Source organism: Podarcis cretensis (assembly GCF_951804945.1).
Source record: "Podarcis cretensis genome assembly, chromosome: 16".
Taxonomy (NCBI): domain Eukaryota; kingdom Metazoa; phylum Chordata; class Lepidosauria; order Squamata; family Lacertidae; genus Podarcis; species Podarcis cretensis.
Window position 1 is genome coordinate 29841169 of NC_137186.1, and position 21018 is coordinate 29862186.

Here is a 21018-nt window from a genome sequence, read left to right on the forward strand (position 1 = left end):
ACCCAGGGTGGCTCTGACAGTCACATACATCATTTCAACTACAGTCTTTCTTTCCTTGGCTCCTGGGCTCATGTAGCACAGAAGGCGACAAAGATCAAACCTGACGCCTGGCCAAAAAAGGCTTCTTCTACCTGTGTTACTCCTTGCAGCTGACAAAAGTGCAGCAGCAACACAGGTTTGGAGGGTAGACACAATCCTGAAAATCTGGGCAGCCCTTCTTGTCGCTATTGTGTCTATTCTGTCTGCTATATCCGCATACTCTGCTATGCATGGTCCTGCAGAGGAGAAAGAGAGATGCCGTTCCTCAGAAAAAATCCGAGGCTTTGCGTCTTTTAGGCAGCTGCAGCAGATTGTCCGTGATTGAGGTGGGGTCCTGAGTCCCTGGTGTTTGAGACGCTGTCCTGGAAGTTGGGGTGACAGTGGGTGTCTGCGGCCCACCTGCCGGGGTCTTGTAGCCAGGTGTGCTCAGGTGTGCAGGGGACGGGGTGTAGCTGGCTCGGAGGGCTTTGTCTGTGAATTTGCTGGCAGTCCTGTTTACTAAGCGTTGCATGGCTGGTGACATCGCTGGGTTTAGTCCTTTGGGAGTAAGACTAGAAGAAGAAAAAGAAACACATGGGTTTTTAAAATAAAACCAATAATAATTTTAGTTCAGAGACGACTTGCATTGGTTGGTTGTGACTAGGTAAGGCTCTATCTGCAATATCCATGTAAAAGTATCATGGCACTGCTTTAAACAGTCATGGCTTCTTCCAGAGGCTGCTGAGAGTTGTTGGAGACCCCCTATTCCCCACACAGAACTACAATTCACACAGTACCCAGAAAAGAGGATTGTTTACCTCCCAGACATAGCCCTGGCTACCAAAAAGGTACCTGAAGAACAGATGAAGCAGAGCATTCAATATCTACCACTAAGCTAAGACATCCAATTTCTTTGCTTCTAAAAATCAACATCCAAAATTCAGGTTAGCTATTCTGGCACTCTAAAAATGCCAAGTCTTCCTGGTTTCCCCCCAATGTGTTTTCCCTCTTGAATGCTGCAGTTAGCTTTTTGGAAAAGAGGCCCCCGATTTTAGCAAAGTCTCACCTCGCGAGGTTCTCCGTGACTCTTCTTAAAGCTTCCTGCTTTTTTGCTCGGTTCTTAGCAGCTGCCTCGTTGGCCATCTTAAGCCCTAGCCTCTCTCTGCGACCAGGCTCCAGGATCTGGGAAAAGACCAGGGGTTACCGGTGCTAATAATAACAATAATAATAATTTATTATTTGTACCCCGCCCATCTGGCTGGGTTTCCCCAGCCACTCTGGGCGGCTTCCAACAAAGATGAAAAGTACACTAAAATGTCACACATTAAAAACTTCCCTAACAGGGCTGCCTTCAGATGTCTTCTGAATGTCAGGTAGTTTGACATCTGATGGGAGGGCGTTCCACAGGGCGGGTGCCACTACCGAGAAGGCCCTCTCCCTGGTTCCCTGTAACTTGGCCTCTCGCAGTGAGGGAACCGCCAGAAGGCCCTCAGAGCTGGACCTCAGTGTCCGGGCAGAACGATGGGGGAGGAGATGCTCCTTCAGATATACTGGACCGAGGCCGCTTAGGGCTTGAAAGGTCAGCACCAACACTTTGAATTGTGCTCGGAAACGCACTTGGAGCCAATGTAGGTCTTTCAAGACTGGTGTTATATGGTCTCGGCGGCCGCTCCCAGTCACCAGTCTAGCTGCTGCTACACGAGAAACTCAACTTTCCAGCCATAGGTTCATTGCTCACTTGTGCTTTTGCTATAAAAGCAATGTAGCCAGAGGTGGGGAACCTATGGATGTTATTGGATTCCACCTCCATCCCTGCATTGAACATTTCCAGGGCAAACACAGAAGCTCTACACCTTGTGCTCCATACTCTTCAAAAGTGCTACTCAAACTAGGGCAGTAAGAGATCTTAGAGCCTAAGACTGGGGTAGGGGAACCTGTGGCTCTCTAGATGTTGCCTGACTACACCTCCCATCATCCTCAACTACTGAGATGTTGTTTAGGACTTATGGGAGTTGGAGTCCACCATCCAGAGGGCATCACGTCAGCTACCCCGGGGCTAGAGTAATGGATTGGTTCAGAGAGACCCGGGTTATAATTCCAGGTATGAGACAAAGCTCACTGGGTGATCTGAGGTTGGTCACCATCTCTCAGCCTGACCTACCTCACAGGCAACTGGGCAAGTACGTGGTGGTGAGAGAACTTAATATGTCGCCCTGAAGCGGAAACAGAAAGGTGCACACACCCTTCTCACTTAACTGCAAAAATACACAAGAGTGTAAAACTGAAACACCCTCTATCTGAGCCACCTTCTTAAAGTTGCTTCGCTTTTGCAAGAAGTATACTGGTGGGTTTTTTTTTTACAGAAAAGGTACATCAAGGGCAAAGATGAAACACGGATCTCTAAACTTGGATGTGCTGGATGGATGTACTGGATAGCTTTAATAATAACTGCCGTCCATCAATGCCCTCCCACTGCATGCAATTTTGACTGCTAGGAGACACGCATTTCTTCTTCACCTTTTTGCCCATTTATCACAGCAAATGCAGGTGTGCTGCAAAGGCAGCATACGAGCTCTAAAGCCTTTGGGCCCAGATGACTGTGCAGTGGGTGATGGGGCTGAACCAGGGAAAAGAAACACCAGGCATCAAGATTCCCTTACCTTCACCATAGGAAGTGGGCAGCAGGAGAAGACCCATAAATTCCCTGCTGCCTTTGTCACTTTGTTCCCGCTGGCTACTGGTGCACACTCAGAGCAAGTCAGCTCGGGGCTTTAATATGCCCGAGGCTAGAACAGATGTTTCTGATGCCCAAGTGGCAATTGCTGTACCTTGCATGCTATTTCAGCCAACTTCCCCCACCCAGCTGGAAGCCACAACCTCATTTGTGCAGCCAGGCTCCACCCAGTTTGCACAGCAGACAATGTTCTGAGAAACTCGCCCTTTAAATACCTTGAAGGCTGGTCCAGGGGTCCTGTCTACATACGGCGTGTCTGAGCCTTCTAACCTCAAAGGGGTGCTTTCAATCTCACCCCACGTCATAAGAGGGGAGTCGTTCACACCTATGAATAGAGTTTCACAAGTTAAGTCTAATGAGACAGACTTATGACAGGCTCTTTGCTTAAATATTGCCAGTTATAGCTTGAACTGCAGTTGTGGTAGCCTTCAATTAAATCCACAAGAACTACCTTTGGGGGGGCGGGATCGTGGTTGCCCAATTGCTATGCAGCCTGACCCTAGCTAAGCAGGTCAGTAATAAAGTCTAAACCACAGAGCCTAGGGCTTCCTGATCAAAAGGTCGGCAGTTCGAATCCCTGCGACGGGGTGAGCTCCCGTTGCTCAGTCCCTGCTCCTGCCCACCTAGCAGTTCGAAAGCACGTCAAAGTGCAAGTAGATAAATAGGTACTGCTGCGGTGGGAAGGTAAACGGCGTTTCTGTGCACTGCTCTGGTTCGCCAGAAGCGGCTTAGTCATGCTGGCCACATGACCCGGAAGCTGTCTGCAGACAAATGCTGGCTCCCTCGGCCTATAGAGCGAGATGAGCGCCGCAACCCCCGAGTCGTCCGCGACTGGACCTAACGGTCAGGGGTACCTTTACCTTTTAATAAAGAGTTAAAGGGACAGGCACCCTCTCCTCTCCATACCTTAGCTGACTGCCCACAAACACTCTCTCCATTATGTACTCCCTATTACTAGCCAATGCCAGGAATCACAATGTAATTGTTTACTCTATGAGCCATCCCCTTGCTTGAACCTGTTAGAAAGCTATGCTTTCTTCCCCATAACCCTGCAGAATTCGCTCCTGTGGCTGAAACTGCCCTTTCCCAATGAACAAGGTTTTGTGGACTTGGGGGGCTAAGCATTCAGTCACATTTGCTAATAAAATATCAGTTTTGCCTTGTCTAAGTGCAAGCTAATTTATTTTTCTACAACACAATTCTCGGTATTCCCCACCCGCCTCTTCTTACCGGGAGCTGGGGAGGGCGTGGCCACAAATCCATATCCATTGACCTTTGGCGATTCCTGGGGAATGAGCTCCTTCCCATCAGGACCTACTTTACCCTGCTTGTACTAGATTTCGCAAAGGAAAAAAAAGAAAAGTTTGGTAACAATTGCTTACACAGATTCAAAAAGCTTGCTTAACATTTTATGTATTTTTAAAAATTATTTCAAATATTTATACCACTTAATCCTGAACCATCTAGTATAGTATAGTATATACTAGTATACTAGTATAGTATAGTATAGTATATAGGCTCTGACTCTTTAACTCCTCTAAGGCAGATCTTGCATCAAGCTCCCCCCTCCCCAACTTCAACAAAAAAAATCTGCTTTTTTGTCTTAAACTGATTCTTCATCATTTGATTATTTTATAATGTTTGGCCATATACTTCACTGGTCATATTTGCACCTGATGCTAAACCAAGATTTAGCACGATGCTCATAAGCAAGGAAGATCCACAACAATCCTTCGGATCACACACTCGTCCTCTCGATGGCTGGCAGAAGGACTTCAAAGGCTTTTACTCATAGGTTTTACTTAAACCTAGCTTTTTCTGTCATCCAGACAAGGAATTGTGGTTTAATGTTTCTGAGCCAGATTTGAGGTTCTTGTACTCATTTACAAGGCCCTTTAGCAACTTAGTCCAGGATATGTTAAGAACAGACTGATCCTTTTTATCCCTGTCTAATCACTAAAATCCTTGGGGGAGTCTCAGCTGGAGGTCCCCTGTGGCTGAACTGCTCGGCTCATAAGCCTTGCAACTCCCTCCAAACTGAATTAGACAGGTGCCCTCCTTGCTGAACTTAAGAGGCACGACAGAGGCTTTCTTATTCAAGCAGGCATTAAAAGGTAGTGTTTGCGTTTCTGTTTGGTTTTACGATTTTTATTGATTTACTCTCTGCATGGTTAATTTTTATGTACATCGCTGACAAAGGCCAACAATTGAGCAGTATAGAAATGCACTAAATACAATACAATAGTTGTAATCAAGTCACCTTCAACACCCACATCTGAAGCTGGCTTGTTTTGCAACTAATCATGATCCCCTGTCTGGGTGTTATGGCAAGGCGTGATTAATAGGGGAGGAGTAAAAGCTTCCAAAGTCATCCTCCCAGCTGAACAAGGAGCAAAGGTGTTCGCATCCACGGCTTGCTGTGGTTCCCTCCTGTTCATTCACCACGGTTTTGTGCAAAATGCAAATGCAACCACTGACGGTCAATATAAACAGAGGAGAGCAAATAATAATAATAATAATAATAATAATAATAATGTATTATTTATACCCCGCCCATCTGGCTGGGCTTCCCCAGCCACTCTGGGCGGCTTCCAGCCAAATATTAAAATACAAAGTCTTCTGCAAGCCAAATATTAAAATACAAAGTCTTCTGCAAGAGGCTCTCTCCATTGGAACTCACCAGCCTTCTCTTTCCTATTAAAAATTGCATTTAATCAATTGAAGGACTTTAAAGATGCTCTGCTTAAAGCTAGTAAGGGTAGAATTTTCCCTCAGCTGCATGTATGTGGGGTGGGTGGAATATATAATTTTAAGTGTATCCATCTGTAAGTAGAGGAAACACACCAATTTCAAATAAATAGGATGTGGGAAAGTTAAATCAGCTCTCTAACCTGAGCATTGAGGGCTGCTGCCTGTTGGAGCTGGGATTTGCTCAAGGCTTGGCTGAACGGATCCTTCAGGAAACGGGTGTTCCTGTGGACAACTTCCCGTGGCTTTTTAAACACATTCTCCTCTTCGGGAACACCTGGAAAAGGCAGAACATTAGCATCAGACCGGAGGCCTGATATCAAAGCAGCAAACAAGAGTCTTGCCATTTGCAATTTTAAAAGAAAAATGTACTCCCGTAAGTTAAGAATGAAAACTCAAATAGAAGAACAGAGGATGAGTTTTCTCACAATTACACTTCCATGCTCATCTCTCAAGGGTGCAGAGAATGAATCAGTATTTCCCACCCCCCATCCCATAATATTAGAACTCAGAAGGAGCACCTCAAAGGCAGCAATGACCAATTAGGCCCAACAAAATAGTTAATTCTGAAAAGGTACTGAAAGATGAGAAGACACACAGGGAAGAAGATGCAGAGAATCCTGTCCGGCGTGTGTGTGCGTTCACATACAAACACACACTTACAGCTATCGGTCCATTTGGCTGTCTCCATTTGCTGGAGACTCTTGCGACATCACTGAGCTCACCTGGTGGGTAATACATGAGGGAATTCTTAGCCTTGTACTCCCATGTCTCCACCCCAGCTTTCCCATTCGCCAGGGCCTGCTGCTCTTCTGCTGACGGAAGTGCCAGCTGCTCCTGATGCCGCTGAAACAGATTTGACAAAGATCTTCAGTGATGGGCACAAACGGTAGTACATAAGAGTAAAAAGGTGCAAATTAAGTGGGCCTGCAATTTACTTGGGGAGTATATAATTATTATCTTATAATAATTACCGTATTTTTTGCTCTATAGGACGCACCGGACCATAGGCGGGGAAGAACAGAGGGGAAAAAATTCTCACCCTCTCTTCTCAGCGCCCCTTCAGCGAAGCGGCAAGAGAAACGGAGCCCCTTCCATTTCTCCTCCCGCTTCACTGAAGGGGCGCTGCGCAGAGAGGGAAAACTGTGCAGTGCCTCTCCAGCGACCCCTCTTGCTCTCCAGGCTTCAGGTGGCTATCCGCAAGCCTTCGGAGCGCAGCAGGAGTTCTCGCTGCGCTCCGAAGGCTTGCGGATATCTGCCTGAAGCCCCCAGAGCACAGCCTCCCTCTGCACTTCGGAGGCTTTGCGTTGCTATCGCTGAAGCCAAGGAGCCTGCATCCGCTCCATAAGACGTACACACATTTCCCCTTAATTTTTGAAGGGGAAAAAGTGTGTCTTATAGAGCAAAAAATACGGTATAAGATATGCATGCCTTACTTTATTACTTTGTGGAATGCTTGGTGTGAAAACATGGCTCAACCCCATTTTTTCCCATTAGAAGTCAAGACTGTGTGTATGGCACATACCGGTTCATCTACAGACCCCAAGCACTTGACCATGACCAGATTGCTTGGCTAGAGTGAGTTTGCTGCATATGCTTCAGGACCATAGGTGATCATTTCAGAAGAGAATGCCATCTAAAAGTCTTAAGGGAGGGCTGTGTTGGTGGTCCTCTCTTACCAAGGGAAGATCAGTCACCTACATAGAGCTATTTAAATAATGGAGATACACAAAGCTCTTTCCCGCACCTGGGCAAATTCCTCTTCTGCATCGTAGAGCCATGAATGCCTGGCTCTCTCCTTCTCTTCTGCCACGTCCATGATCTGCTCAAAGGAAGCGTTATCCTCGCTGGTGTGTTTTGCCAAGAAGCTGTCCAGGCTGGGCAGAGCATCTTTGCTCTCTTCTTCCTCCGTTTCACCTTTAGAAAAGTGGGGAGGAAGCAAACACAGGTAAGACTTTGAAGTCCTGCCTCAGTCCTTCAAAGGATGGATTTCCCCATGCCTTTAAACAAGGCACCAATGAGGATACCAGAAGCTACGACACAATACAACTAGAGATGACAGGGATTGAACCTGAGATCTTTTTGTGTGTAAACCATGCGCTCTTATATCACCAAACTGCAGCCCCTGCCCCCAATTTTTAATACTAGGGATACCAGGAGGAATTGTTTCACATCCTTCTCAGCCCTGAAACCAAACAGCAACATATAGAACAACCCAAACAAGCAAAATGAGAATTTCTTACCTTCCTCTGTAGTTTTCACTGGGAGCTTGGGTTTATTCAATGTCGGGGGGTCACCGGGATGAACCTCGGGTGTTTCAAACGTGGCTGGAGTAACATCTGTTCAAAAGCGTTTTTGAAAAAACAATGATTTAGGAATGTATTGTTCCGAGAGCCAGCATAGACAAGGCTCCGGTTCAAATATCCACTGAGCCACAAAGTGCAGTGTGTGTACTTGATTAACACAACCCCCATCCACCTAAGTACCTCACAGGATAAAAGGGGGTATCACATATCACATGTAGGGAACCTGTGGCCCACCAGATGGTGCTGAACTACAAATCCCATCACCCCTGGCCACATACTTGCTGATGGGAGCTGTAGATCAGCAACACTTGTAGGGCCAAAGGTTCCATAAATGCTGCCTCTAACTCTTTCGAGAAACAGAAAAGACTGAAAGGAAAAGCAAAAAAACAAAACTTAAAAAAACAAAACAAAAACAAACAAACAAACAAACCCCCAAAGAGTATTCTGGCCCTGTCAGCAGCATTATATGCAGGTTTCGGTGATGCATCTAAAATTGCTCTACTGAGTATTCTTTGCAAATCATAAAGACACCCCCAAATGACAAAGGAACATGTTCAAAACTCTATGATAAACATCAACACCAATAATCCAAGGATCCAAAGAAATACTTACATGGTGCAGGGGTGTCTTTGGAAGTTCTCCCCAAGGAAGAGCCAAATTTGATGGCTATCTGCCTCATTTTCTCCAAATCACCACTTTCTTCAGCATCTAGATAGTCCTTCTGAGCACGCAATTTCTCAACGTCAGGGAAAAAATCCCTTTGGATGATTTTCTCCAGGCTCTGCAAAATGCCAAATTAACAATGTTTCAGGGTAGGAGGAAAATAAAAAAAATGAAAGGAACGCGTAGTATAATTTTGTGGTCTGCACGGCAAGATCCTCGGAAATTTAGCTTAAGTAGAGCGGCTTGCTGGCCCGGGCCTGTCAAACCTTCAACCCATGTGCCGTGACACCCTAGCAATGTATTCCATCTTACAAGGTACCTGAGAAACCACCCTGAGACCTGCAGGTATAGGGCGTCATATAAATTCAATAAAATAAATAAATAAATAAATAAATGCCTTGTTTTGCACCCCAAGAAACAAAGGTTTTGATCCAAAACTCAGCTGGCCTAAATTAATATAACCGCTGTCACCAGTGGAGATAGAAAACAGCCATCATGACGAGCAGACTTACGAATTTATAAGGTCTGCCTGTTGGCATCACCCACATTTACTTATTTTTCTTCTAAAGAAATATGTGCAGGATATTGCTTCTCAAGCAAGCCAACACCTGAATGTCCAAATCCAATGTCTGTCAGTTGTTCTGCAATGCTGCCTTCCTTACCGCCCTTCTAGTGTATGCATTTATTTTATTTTATTGATTTTCAATACATTATACATACTGCCAAGGACCTGCCCAACCCACCCGTGTCCAAACTGCTTTCCCACGCCATTGTGTTGTTGCGAAAACAAAAAACCCACAGGGATCTTCAGTTAACGGGTGAGATATAAATACAGAAAACATAATAACAGCCCTTTGATGTAGACTTGGCGGGGTGGGGGGGGGGAATATAATGCAGAGAGAGAGAGAGAGAGAGAGAGAGAAAAGGCCTGCAGTTACGTTGGCATCTCTCCAATGGTTAAAACCACATACAGTGGTACCTCGGGTTAAGTACTTAATTCGTTCCGGATGTCCGTTCTTAACCTGAAACTGTTCTTAACCTGAAGCACCACTTTAGCTAATGGGGCCTCTTGTTGCTGCCGTCGTCGCCGGAGCACGATTTCTGTTCTCATCCTGAAGCAAAGTTCTTAACCCGAGGTACTATTTCTGGGTTAGCGGAGTCTGTAACCTGAAGTGTATGTAACCTGAAGTGTATGTAAGCCGAGGTACCACTGTATACTAATAAACACATTAGACGTTTAATAATAATAATTATTATAGTTATTTATTGAATTTATATACTGCCCTACACCCAGGGGTCTCAGGGAAGATCACAGAATAAAATCAAGATATAAAACCACAAAATACATAATAAATATAAAAACAACCCAATAGTCCACCCTACTATAAACAAACAAACAATAATACCCCGCACAGCACCACACTGTCTCTCCAAACACCCAAGACAAGGAAATGCCCTGCCAGACCCCTCCACTCCCACTGAACCCTCCACCCCGCCAGACCCCCGCTGCCACCTGACCCCCGATCACCCCACCAGACACCCACCGCCAACCCTGCTCCCACTGGACCCCTCACCCCGCCAGACACCCCTCCCCACTCCCACTGCACCCCCCCCGCCAGACCCCCGCTGTCACCGAACCCCCCACCCCACCAGACCCCCTCCCTCCCACCAGACACCCACCGCCAACCCCCCCTCCCACCGGACCCCTCACCCCGCCAGACACCCCTCCCCACTCCCACTGGACCCCCCACCCCACCAGACACCCCCCCACTCCCACTGCACCCCCCCGCCAGACCCCCGCTGTCACCAAACCCCCCACCCCACCAGACCCCCTCCCTCCCACCAGACACCCACCGCCAACCCCCCCTCCCACCGGACCCCTCACCCCGCCAGACACCCCTCCCCACTCCCACTGGACCCCCCACCCCACCAGACACCCCCCACCCCCACTGCACCCCCCCCACCAGACACCCCTCCCCACTCCCACCGGACCCCCCACCCCGCCAGACACCCCACCCCCACTGCACCCCCCGCCAGACCCCCGCTGTCACCAAACCCCCCACCCCACCAGACCCCTTCCCTCCCACCAGACACCCACCGCCAACCCCCCCTCCCACCGGACCCCCCAGCGCACCAGACACCCCCCACTCCCACTGCACTCCCCCCGCCGTCACTGAACCCCCCCCCGCCAGACCCCCCGCTCCCATTCTCCTCGCTCGCCTGGATGTAGCTCTCCTCGTCCAGGACCCTCTTGCTGCTCTTGGGGGCCTCCTGGGCCGCCTCCTTCACCACAGCCACGGCGCCCGCCTCGGCCGGGACTGGCACCAGCGCTCTGGCCGAGGCGGCGGCGGCGGCGGGGCCCGGGTCGCCCATCTCTCCCGCCAGGCCCCGAAAATCCCAGCAACGGCACCTCGGTCGCCTTAGCAACGCGCCCGGGGGTCCTTCGGCCGTACGCAGAGGCCCGAACGGGGAGACGCACCCTCGCTTCCGGCAACAGTGACACCGACGCCCGGAAGCGGAGCGGCTAGAACCCCCCCACGGAAAAGGTCGCGGGGAACCGCAAAGGCCTTCGGGATTTGTAGTCTCTGTGAGGGGGAAATTGCCAGGTCAGGAAACCACGCCTCGCTCCATCCGTCGCCATAGAGGTGTAAGCTGTAGATGTTGCCAAACAGCTGCAGCTTCCGGGTCTGTTTGGAAGCCGAGGTGCGGCTCGGTTTGGTTCAGCTGGTCTGCATTGCAGGGTTGGCGTAGTATCTCTTCCTATATATATAATTTTTTATTAGTTTTTTTAACATATCATTTTCAACAGTAATTAAACATACTTTTACATCTTATTTAAATTTTTGATTTCCATCAGTCCTGTCTGAAAATTTTCCAGTCTAATCTCTCAGTATTCATTTCTTCTTTTCCCTATTACATTTCAAACTCATAACCAATATCTCTATCTTTTTCTACTTTTTAACACTTCATATATTTCTCCTTACAAAACTTCTTGTAGTCCGCATGTTTCGAATCCTTCCTGTCATTTTGTCCAATTCTGCATAGTCCATTAATTTCGGGCATAGTATCTCTTCCATTTGCGCCACTTGGGGTCCAATTGGGATCGAATTTGGCCCTCCAAGTCCAGCCCTCTAAAATCTCCCCAGGCCACACCCCTCACCCTGATTGATTGATTGATAGATTGATTGATTCCATTTCTCTGCTGCTTTTTATTCCAATAAATCCCAAAGCAAGGTTTGCGCTAATAATAATAATAATAATAGTTCAATAATAACTGCCCCTCATTTATATAAATGCCTGCTATTATTATGTGGGAATGGTGCTTATTACAAGGGTGAAGATATCTCCAAAGTTGGGAGCTGTACTTCTTTGGTTTTAATGACTTTGATTATGTAACACAGCTGCAAAATGAATAAAAATGTTGGTTAATTAATGCAATTTTTTTTGCGTTGTACATTGTCATCACTTCTCCTGCCCTCCCGTGAAGCAAAAGAAAAATATTTAATAATAAATAAAAATCCCAAATAATGGAATTACACTGCACTAAACACAGTGGGGGGGGGGGGCAACCTTGTATGTTTATATGAGATGTTACTATGAAGGAATCCTGTACATCATAAACTGTACTTTATTCTTGGGCGGCGGGGGGGGGGGGGATGGACCACAATTGCATAAAGGCGACTCCACAAGCCTTCTGATACACTACACTGACATACCTCACACACTCAGTGAAAGAAATGACACCAGGCAGGGTAACTGACAATAGTTTATTCATTAGATGCAGAAACTGAGACTACTAGGAAATGTGCATCAGGAGATGAGACGGCAAGGGGCCACAAACATTCCAGCGGAAATCCATAGATGTCCTGAGTCAAGTAGCTGTTGCATTATTTTCGCAAAGCTGTTCCTGTTGGGGGGGGCGGGGAAGAGCAGACAGATTAGTAAGGTAAAGGTACCCCTGCCTGTACGGGCCAGTCTTGCCAGACTCTAGGGTTGTGCGCTCATCTCATTCTAGAGGCCGGGAGCCAGCGCTGTCCGCAGACACTTCCGGGTCACATTGCCAGCGTGACAAGCTGCATCTGGCGAGCCAGCGCAGCACACGGAACGCCGTTTACCTTCCCGCTAGTAAGCGGTCCCTATTTATCTACTTGCACCCAGAGGTGCTTTCGAACTGCTAGGTTGGCAGGCTCCAGGACCGAACGACGGGCGCGCACCCCGCCGCGGGGATTCGAACCGCCGACCATGCGATCGGCAAGTCCTAGGCGCTGAGGTTTTACCCACAGCACCAGCCGCGTCCAGCAGACAGATTAGCCAGCAATTATTGTGGGCACACGCGCTAAACCCTGTCTGTGGTGCCTACCCCTTTACCCCAAATGATGAGACAAGAGACCAGAGTATGGGTTCAAACTGGCCACAACTTTATTGAACTTCAGAAGTGGGAAACTTGCCTGCTGACCCTGCCTGTGAATTGTGATGGTTGTGCCTTGGTTTTTGTTATGTAGTGAAGTTTCACCCTGGGCCAGCAGGGGGATACTGTATATAGTTTTCACTCAGGTCTGTAGATAGTTTTCCCTCAGGTCCATGTCAGTTATTTTAGGCGGGAACTCTGGGCTGTTGTTGTTACAATGTTGACAGCCGGCAGCCTATAAAAGCAGGCCGGCTGAGCTGTTTGCAGGCAGTTCTATTCCAGCTTACAAGAATAAAGAGCTACTTGGAGAAATCGCTGTGTCGTCTGTCATGTCTACCCACTATTCAACACTGGCGACGAGGATGGGATCGATGGACATCAGAGCACAGCCAGACGCGGCCACCCTCTGAGATGAGCTGAATCACGGAGCTGAAACACTGAGCGAAATCACGGAGCAGAACCAATTCAGAGCTGACCGTTCTGGCTAGAGCACAGTGTACCATCCATCGCCTCCACGTCGGCATCGGAACCATGGCTTCACTCGTGCCTCTACCGCCGTTTGCCCCAGCCTCTGAATCCTGGGACTCCTACCTCGCTCGGTTTGACTGCTACCTCCAAGCAAATGAGCTGACAAGAGGGTCGGTAGAGCAGAAGCGGGGCCTCTCCTCAGCCTTTGTGGCCTCGAAGTGTTCGCGACGGCCCGAGCATTGGTTGCGCCTGAAGCAGTCCAGACAACACCTGAGAGACTACCAGGGAAACGACATTCCGTGGTAGGCGTTGGCCGGTTCCGGATCGCCTTCAAGGATTTTTCGGGCCTGCTCCGGTTGGTGGTGGTCGAAGGTCAGCGGCCAAGCCTCCTAGGGTTAGACTGGTTTGATGCCCTCGGCCTGGAAGTCACCGGCATCAACTGCATCTCTAACGCAGAGACTGAGGGTCTGGTCAAAGACTTTGCCGAGGTTTTTGACGGCACCTTGGGGCAATATACAGGTACGCCCATCTCCTTTAGCCTTGATCCACAAGTCGCCCCCATCAAGCTAAAGCCACGCCAGTTTCCCTTTGCTCTCAAGGCTAAGGTGGACGAACAACTGGACAAACTGATCGCCCAAGGAGTTTTGGAGCCGGTTGACCACGCCAAGTGGGAAACCCCCATCGTCACGCCTGTCAAGCCAGATGGGTCGGTGAGAATCTGTGCTGACTACAAGTGCACGATCAACAAGGCACTTCAGCAGCACGCTTATCCGGTTCCTGTTGTCCAACACCTGCTGCATTCCCTGGGTGAGGGTAAGGTCTTCGCTAAGCTGGACCTTGCCCAAGCCTATCAACAACTGCCAGTCGATGATGCCACTGCTGAAGCCCAGACGATCGTCACCCACCGGGGGGCATTCCGTTGCCGCCGGTTGCAGTTCGGGGTAAGTGTGGCTCCTGGCATCTTCCAAAGCCTAATGGAGCGTCTCCTGCAAGGGCTTCCGGGCATGGTACCATATTTTGATGACGTCTTGGTGTCTGCAGACTCACACCAGCAGCTGTTTGAGCGCCTCCGTGCCGTGCTGACCAGGTTCCAAGAGGCCGGGCTCAAGGTAAAGAGGGAGAAGTGCCAGATCGCCGTTCCACAGGTAGAGTTCCTGGGCTATCTTATCGATGCCTCCGGCCTTCACCCGACCACATCCAAGATCCGCGCTATCCAGCAGGCCCCCACCCCAAAGAACAAGACGGAGTTGCAGGCGTTCCTGGGGCTGCTGAATTTTTATAACATGTTCCTGCCCCACAAAGCCACAGTGGCTGAGCCTCTTCACCGACTCCTTAGCACTAAGACGCCTTGGGCCTGGGGTCATCGGGAGACGGCGGCCTTCAACGCGGTCAAGGCTCTCCTTTCATCAGACAGTGTGCTGGTACAGTACAGTGAATCCAGGCCGCTGGTCCTTGCCTGCGACGCCTCACCTTTTGGCATCGGTGCTGTCCTTAGTCACCGTTTTCCAGATGGAAGAGAAGCACCACTCGCCTACTTTTCCAGGACGCTATCTCCGACGGAACGGAATTACAGCCAGCTCGACAAGGAGGTACTGGCACTTGTGGCTGGAGTGAAGAGGTTCCATGAATACCTCTATGGCAGGACTTTTGACCTCATCACTGACCACAAGCCACTCCTGGGCCTCCTCGCCGGTGATCGTCCAACTCCACCGGTCCTCTCGCCACGCATGCTGCGATGGACTGTTTTCCTGGCTGCCTACCACTACCGGCTCATCCATCGCCCGGGGAAATCGATGGACCATGCCGACGCCCTCAGCCGTTGCCCTCTTCCAGCATTTGTGGAAGACCCGGCTCCAGCTTCATCGCTCCTTCTGATTGAGGATCTTCCGGCAGCGCCTGTATCGGCTGCCACTGTGGCCTCCGCGTCTGCCCGGGATCGCACCATCAGCCGGGTGCTCAACTGGGTGTGGAGGGGGTGGCCACAAGGGCCTTTTGCATTGGAGTTCCAGCCCTTCGCAACCAGACAACATGAACTCTCAGCTCATCGCGGCTGTCTGCTGTGGGGAGACCGCGTCATGATTCCCCAGGGACTCCGTCAGCGCGTCCTGGAGGCTCTGCACGTTGGCCACCCGGGAATTGTCAAAATGAAGGCGTTGGCTCGGTGTTACGTCTGGTGGCCTAATATGGACGATGCCATCACTGCCTGGGTGTCCGCCTGTCAAGCGTGCCAAGAGTCGAGGCCTGCACCACCGGCAGCTAAGGGACACACCTGGGAGACGCCAAAGACACCCTGGTCGAGGGTGCACATCGATCTGGCTGGCCCCTTTCACGGCCGGACCTTTATGGTAGTGGTGGACGCCTATTCCAAATGGCTGGAGGTCGCCCTGATGCCCTCCACCACTACCGAAGCCGTCATCCGGGTGCTGCGAGGCCTGTTTGCAACGCATGGGTGTCCTGATGTCCTTGTCTCTGACAACAGACCGCAGTTCACGTCAGGCACGTTTGAGCGGTATCTTTTGGGACTGGGCATCCGCCATGCCCTAACGGCACCCTTTCATCCATCCAGCAACGGGCAAGCGGAAAGAATGGTGCGCTCGGCAAAAGAGGCACTGGCGCGCCTGGACCGGGGAGACTGGCATGAGCGGGTCACCGAATACTTGTTCATGCAACACATCACCCCTCATGCGGCCACAGGGCGGAGTCCTGCTGAACTGCTTATGGGCCACCGCCTCAGGTCACCGCTCGACCGGCTACACCCGGACTTTGCCGTGGCTGAACCCCCAGGCTGTGCCAATGCGCCACGGTCATTTGTCCCAGGAAACCAGGTCTTTGCCCGGAACTATGTGGGGGACATTCCTTGGGTGCCAGCCACAGTAGTGGGAGTCACTGGACCTCGCTCGTACCAGGTGGCACTCGAAGACGGATGCTTGTGGCGACGGCACATAGACCAGCTTAGGCGCAGGGTTGGGGACTTGGACACTACCGAGGTGCCCCCAACTACGCTTGCGGCTCCAGAAGAGACACGTACAGATGGCGAGGCCCCACCTACACCTCCCTCGCAAACTACCAGCGTGGAGCCGAACCAAGCCGCTTCAGAGGGTCTGCCAGACTTACCACAGACTCAGACCACTCCACTTGCGGAGGCTCCACCCACAGCAGCGGATCCAGGGGAGTTGGTTCCAACGCCACCTAGGGTCGCACCACAGCCTCAGCAAGAACTGTGTGGCCCTCCAGACTTGGCTACCAGTCCCCGGCGGTCTGGCAGAGTTTCCAAGCGCCCAACTTATTTAAAGGACTATGTTGTTGGACATGTATCACTGTTGGTCTAAGTACGGGAAATGTAACCGATATGCTTTTGTGCCTAATTGAACCATTACGCGTAGTGCTGTATATAAGGAAACCATTACGATTGTAACTAACGCCTTATCTCGATGGGGAGGGGTGTTATGTAGTGAAGTTTCACCCTGGGCCAGCAGGGGGATACTGTATATAGTTTTCACTCAGGTCTGTAGATAGTTTTCCCTCAGGTCCATGTCAGTTATTTTAGGCGGGAACTCTGGGCTGTTGTTGTTACAATGTTGACAGCCGGCTGCCTATAAAAGCAGGCCGGCTGAGCTGTTTGCAGGCAGTTCTATTCCAGCTTACAAGAATAAAGAGCTACTTGGAGAAATCGCTGTGTCGTCTGCTATGTCAACCCACAACTTAACAGTTTTTATTGTTGTTCTGCCTTCCGCTGCTGCCTGCAAAGCATTGTGGTTCCGCCTTGGTTGTTGTTGTTGTGCTTGCCACCCCTGCCTGCATATCGTAATGGTTCTGCCATTGGTGTTCTTGTTGTTGTTGTGCCTGCCGTCCCGTGCCTGTGAATCGTGATTGTTCTGCTTTGGTTGATGTTGTTGTTCTGCCTGCTGCTCCTGCTTTCGAATTGTGATGGTTCCGCCTTTGTTGTTGTTGTTGTTGTTGTTGTTGTGCCTGCCGACCCCTGCTTGCGAATCGTGATGGTTCTGCCTTGATTGTGGTTCTGCCTGTTGCCCCTGCCTGCGAATCGTGATGGTCCCGCCTTGGTTGTTGTTGTTGTCGTTGTGCCTGCCACTGCTGCCTGCGAAGCGTTGTAGTTCCGCTTTGGTTGTTGTTGTTGTTGTGCCTGCCCTCCCCTGCCTGTGCAGAGTGATGTTCCGCCTTTGTTGTTGTTGTTTTTGTTGTGCCTGCTGCCCCTGCCTGCGAATCATGATGGTTCTGCCTTGGGTGTTGTTCTGCCTGCTGCCCCTGCCTGCGAATAGTGATGGTTCCGACCTAGTTGTTGTTGTTGTTGTTGTGCCTGCTGACACCTGGCTGCAAATCATGATAGTTCTTCCTTCGTTGTTGTTGTTGTGCTTCCGCCTCTGGCTGCGGAGAATGATGGACCGCCTTCATTGTTGTTGTTGTTGTTGTTGTTGTTGTTGTTGTTGTTGTGCCTGCCGCCCCTTCCTGCGAATTGTGTTGGTTCTGCCTTGGTCGTTATTGTTGTTCTGCCTGCCCCCCCTGCCTGAGAAGCGTTATGGTTCCAGCTTGGTGGTTGTTGTTGTGCCGGCCGACCCCTTCCTGCGCAGTGTGATGTTCCGCCTTTGTTGTTGTTGTGCCTGCTGCCCCTGCCTGCGAATCATGATGATTCAGCGTTGGTTCTTGTTGTTGTTGTTGTGACTTTCGACCCCGCCTGTGAATTGTGATGGCTGCGCAGGGTGATGTTCCGCCTTTGTTGTTGTTGTCGTTCTGCCTGCCGCCATTCCCTGCTAATTGTGATGGTTCTGCCTTGGTTGTTATAGTTGTTCTGCCTGCCCCCACTGCCTTTGAATCGTGATGGTTCTGCCTTCGTTGTTGTTGTTGTGCCTGCCGCCCCTGGCTGCGCGGAGTGATGTTCTGCTTTTGTTGTTGTTGTTGTTATGCCTCCCGCCCCTTCCTGCAAATCGTGATGGTTCTGCCTTGGTTGTGGTTCTGTCTGCTGCCCCTGCTTGCGAATCATTATGGTTCTGCCTTGGTTGTTGTTGTTGTTGTTCCTGCTGACCCCTGCCTGCGATTTGTGATGGTTTTGCCTTGTTTGATATTGTAGTTGTGCCTGCCACCGCTGCCTGCGAAGCGTTGTGGTTCCGCTTTGGTGGTGGTTGTGTCTGCCGCCCCTGCCTGCGAATTGTGATGGTTCTGCCTTGGTATATGTTGTTGTTGTGCCTGCCGACCCCTGCCTGTGAAGGGTGACGTTTCTCCTTTGTTTTTGTTATTGTTGTGCCTCCCGCCCCTGGCTGCGAATCATTATGGTTTTGCCTTGGTTGTTGTTCTTCCTGCTGCCCCTGACTGCAAATTGTGATGGTTCTGTCTTCTTTGTTGTTGTTGTTGTTGTTGTTGTTGTGCCTGCTGCCCCTGCCTGCGAATTGTGATGGTTCTACCTTGGTTGTTATTGTTGTTGTGCCTGCCACCCCTGCCTGCGAATCATATTGGTTCTGTCTTGGATGTTTTTCTGCCTGCTGTCCCTGCTTCCGAATCGTGATGGTTCCTCTTTGGTTGTTGTTGTTGTGCTTGCCGACCCCTTCCTGCGCAGGGTGATGTTCCGCCTTTGTTGTTGTTGTTGTGCCTGTCGACCCCTTCCTGCGCAGGGTGATGTTCCGCCTTTGTTGTTGTTGTTGTTTTCCCTGCTGCCCCTGGCTGCGAATCGTGATGGATGTGCCTTGGTTGTTGTTGTTGTTGTTGTGCCTGCCGATCCCTGCCTGTGAATCATGATGGTTTTGCCTTGGATGTTGTTCTGCCTGCTGACCCTGCTTCCGAATCATGATGGTTCCGCCTTGGTTGTTGTTGTGTCTGCTGCCCCTGCCTGTGAATCGTGATGGTTCTACCTTGGTTGTTATAGTTGTTCTGCCTGCCGCCGCTGCCTGCGAAGCGTTGTGGTTCTGCCTTCATTGTTGTTGTTGTAGTGCCTGCCGACCCATGCCTGCACAGAGTGATGTTTTGCCTTTGTTGTTGTTGTGGTTGTGCCTGCTGCCCCTGCCTGCGAATCGTTAAGGTTCCGCCTTGGTTGTTGTTGTTGTTGTGCCTGCCGCCCCTACCTGCAAATCATGATGGTTCTGCCTTGGATGTTTTTCTGCCTGCTGTCCCTGCTTCCGAATCGTGATGGTTCCACCTTGGTTGTTGTTGTACCTGCCAACCCTGCCTGCGAATCATGATGGTTCTTCCTTTGTTGTTGTTTTTTTGCTTGCCACCCCTTCCTGCCTAGGGTGATGTTCCGCCTTGGTTGTTGTTGTTGTTGTGCCTGCCCCCCCTGCCTGAGTATCGTGAGGGTTCTGCCTTGGTTGATGTTGTTGTTGTGCCTGCCGCTGCTGCCTCCAAAGTGTTATGGTTTCGCCTTAGTGGTTGTGGTTGTTGTTGTTGTGCCTGCCTACCCTGACTGCGAATCGTGATGGTTCTGCCTTCTTTGTTGTACCTAACGCCACTGGTTGCATAGGGTTATGTTCTGCCTTTGGTCTTGTTGTTGTTGTTGTTGTGCGAGCCGCCCCTGCCTGCAAATTGTGATGGTTCTACCTTTGTTGTTATTGTTGTTCTGCCTGCCGCCGCTGCTTGTGAAGTGTTGTGATTCCGCCTTGATTGTTGTTGTTGTTGTGCCTGCCGACCCCTGCCTGCGGAGGGTGACTTTCCGTCTTTGTTGTTGTTGTTGTTGTTGTGCTTGCCACCCCTGCCTGCGAATTGTGATGGTTCTGCCTTCTTTGTTGTTGTTGTTGTTGTACCTAACGCCCCTGGCTGTGCAGGGTGATGTTCCGCCTTTGTTGTTCTTGTTGTTGTGCCTGCCGCACCTGCCTGCGAATCGTGATGGTTTTGCCTTCTTTGTTGTTGTTGTACCTAACGCCCCTGGCTGCGCAGGGTGATGTTCCTCCTTTGTTGTTGTTGTTGTTGTGCCTGCTGCCCCTGCCTGTGAATCGTGATGGTTCTACCTTGGTTGTTATTGTTGTTCTGCCTGCCGCCGCTGCCTGCGAATCATTATGGTTCTGCCTTGGTTGTTGTTCTTCCTGCTGCCCCTGCCTGCAAATTGTGATGGTTCTGCCTTCTTTGTTGTTGTTGTTGTTGTTGTTGTTGTTGTTGTTGTTGTACCTTACGCCCCAGGCTGCGCAGAGTGATGTTCCGCCTTTGTTGTTGTTGTGCCTGCTGCCCCTGCCTGCGAATTGTGATGGTTCTACCTTGGTTGTTATTGTTGTTCTGCCTGCCGCCGCTGCCTGCAAAGCGTTGTGGTTCCGCGTTGGTTGTTGTTGTTGTTGTTGTTGTGCCTGCTGCCCCTGCCTGCGCAGAGTGATGTTCTGCCTTGGATGTTTTTCTGCCTGCTGTCCCTGCTTCCGAATCGTGATGGTTCCGCCTTGGTTGTTGTTGTTGTTGTGCCTGCCACCCCTGCCTGCGAATCATTATGGTTCTGCCTTCTTTGTTGTTGTTGTTGTTGTTGTTGTACCTGGCTGCGCAGAGTGATGTTCCGCCTTTGTTGTTGTTGTTGTTGTGCCTGCCGCTTCTGCCTGCGAATCGTGATGGTTCTGCACTTGTTGTTCTTGTTCTTGTTGTTGTGCCTGCCGCCCCTGCCTGCGCATGGTGATGTTCTGCCTTGGTTGTTGTTCTTCCTGCTGCCCCTGCCTGCGAATTGTGATGGTTCTGCCTTCGTTGTTGTTGTTGTGCCT

At 50.3% G+C, this 21018-nt stretch overlaps 2 protein-coding genes across 2 annotated transcripts; both read right to left on the bottom strand.

The window, feature by feature from the left end:
- ESS2 (ess-2 splicing factor homolog) lies at positions 1-10974 on the bottom strand. Its single transcript, XM_079956877.1, has 10 exons — positions 10690-10974; positions 8419-8587; positions 7744-7839; positions 7248-7417; positions 6226-6346; positions 5644-5777; positions 3983-4085; positions 2968-3077; positions 1085-1200; positions 1-590 (listed from the first exon to the last, which is right to left on the bottom strand). The coding sequence occupies exons 1-10, from the start codon at positions 10840-10842 to the stop codon at positions 305-307; spliced, it is 1458 nt and encodes a 485-aa protein (XP_079813003.1). The 5' UTR covers positions 10843-10974; the 3' UTR covers positions 1-304.
- A 7828-nt stretch (positions 10975-18802) lies between these two features.
- Positions 18803-21018, bottom strand: LOC307205243 (uncharacterized protein; the record flags this gene model as incomplete). The annotated part of the gene is made up of 6 exons (XM_079957438.1): positions 20799-21018; positions 20536-20631; positions 20094-20402; positions 19886-20026; positions 19753-19773; positions 18803-19077 (listed from the first exon to the last, which is right to left on the bottom strand). The coding sequence occupies exons 1-6, from the start codon at positions 20929-20931 to the stop codon at positions 18803-18805; spliced, it is 975 nt and encodes a 324-aa protein (XP_079813564.1). The 5' UTR covers positions 20932-21018.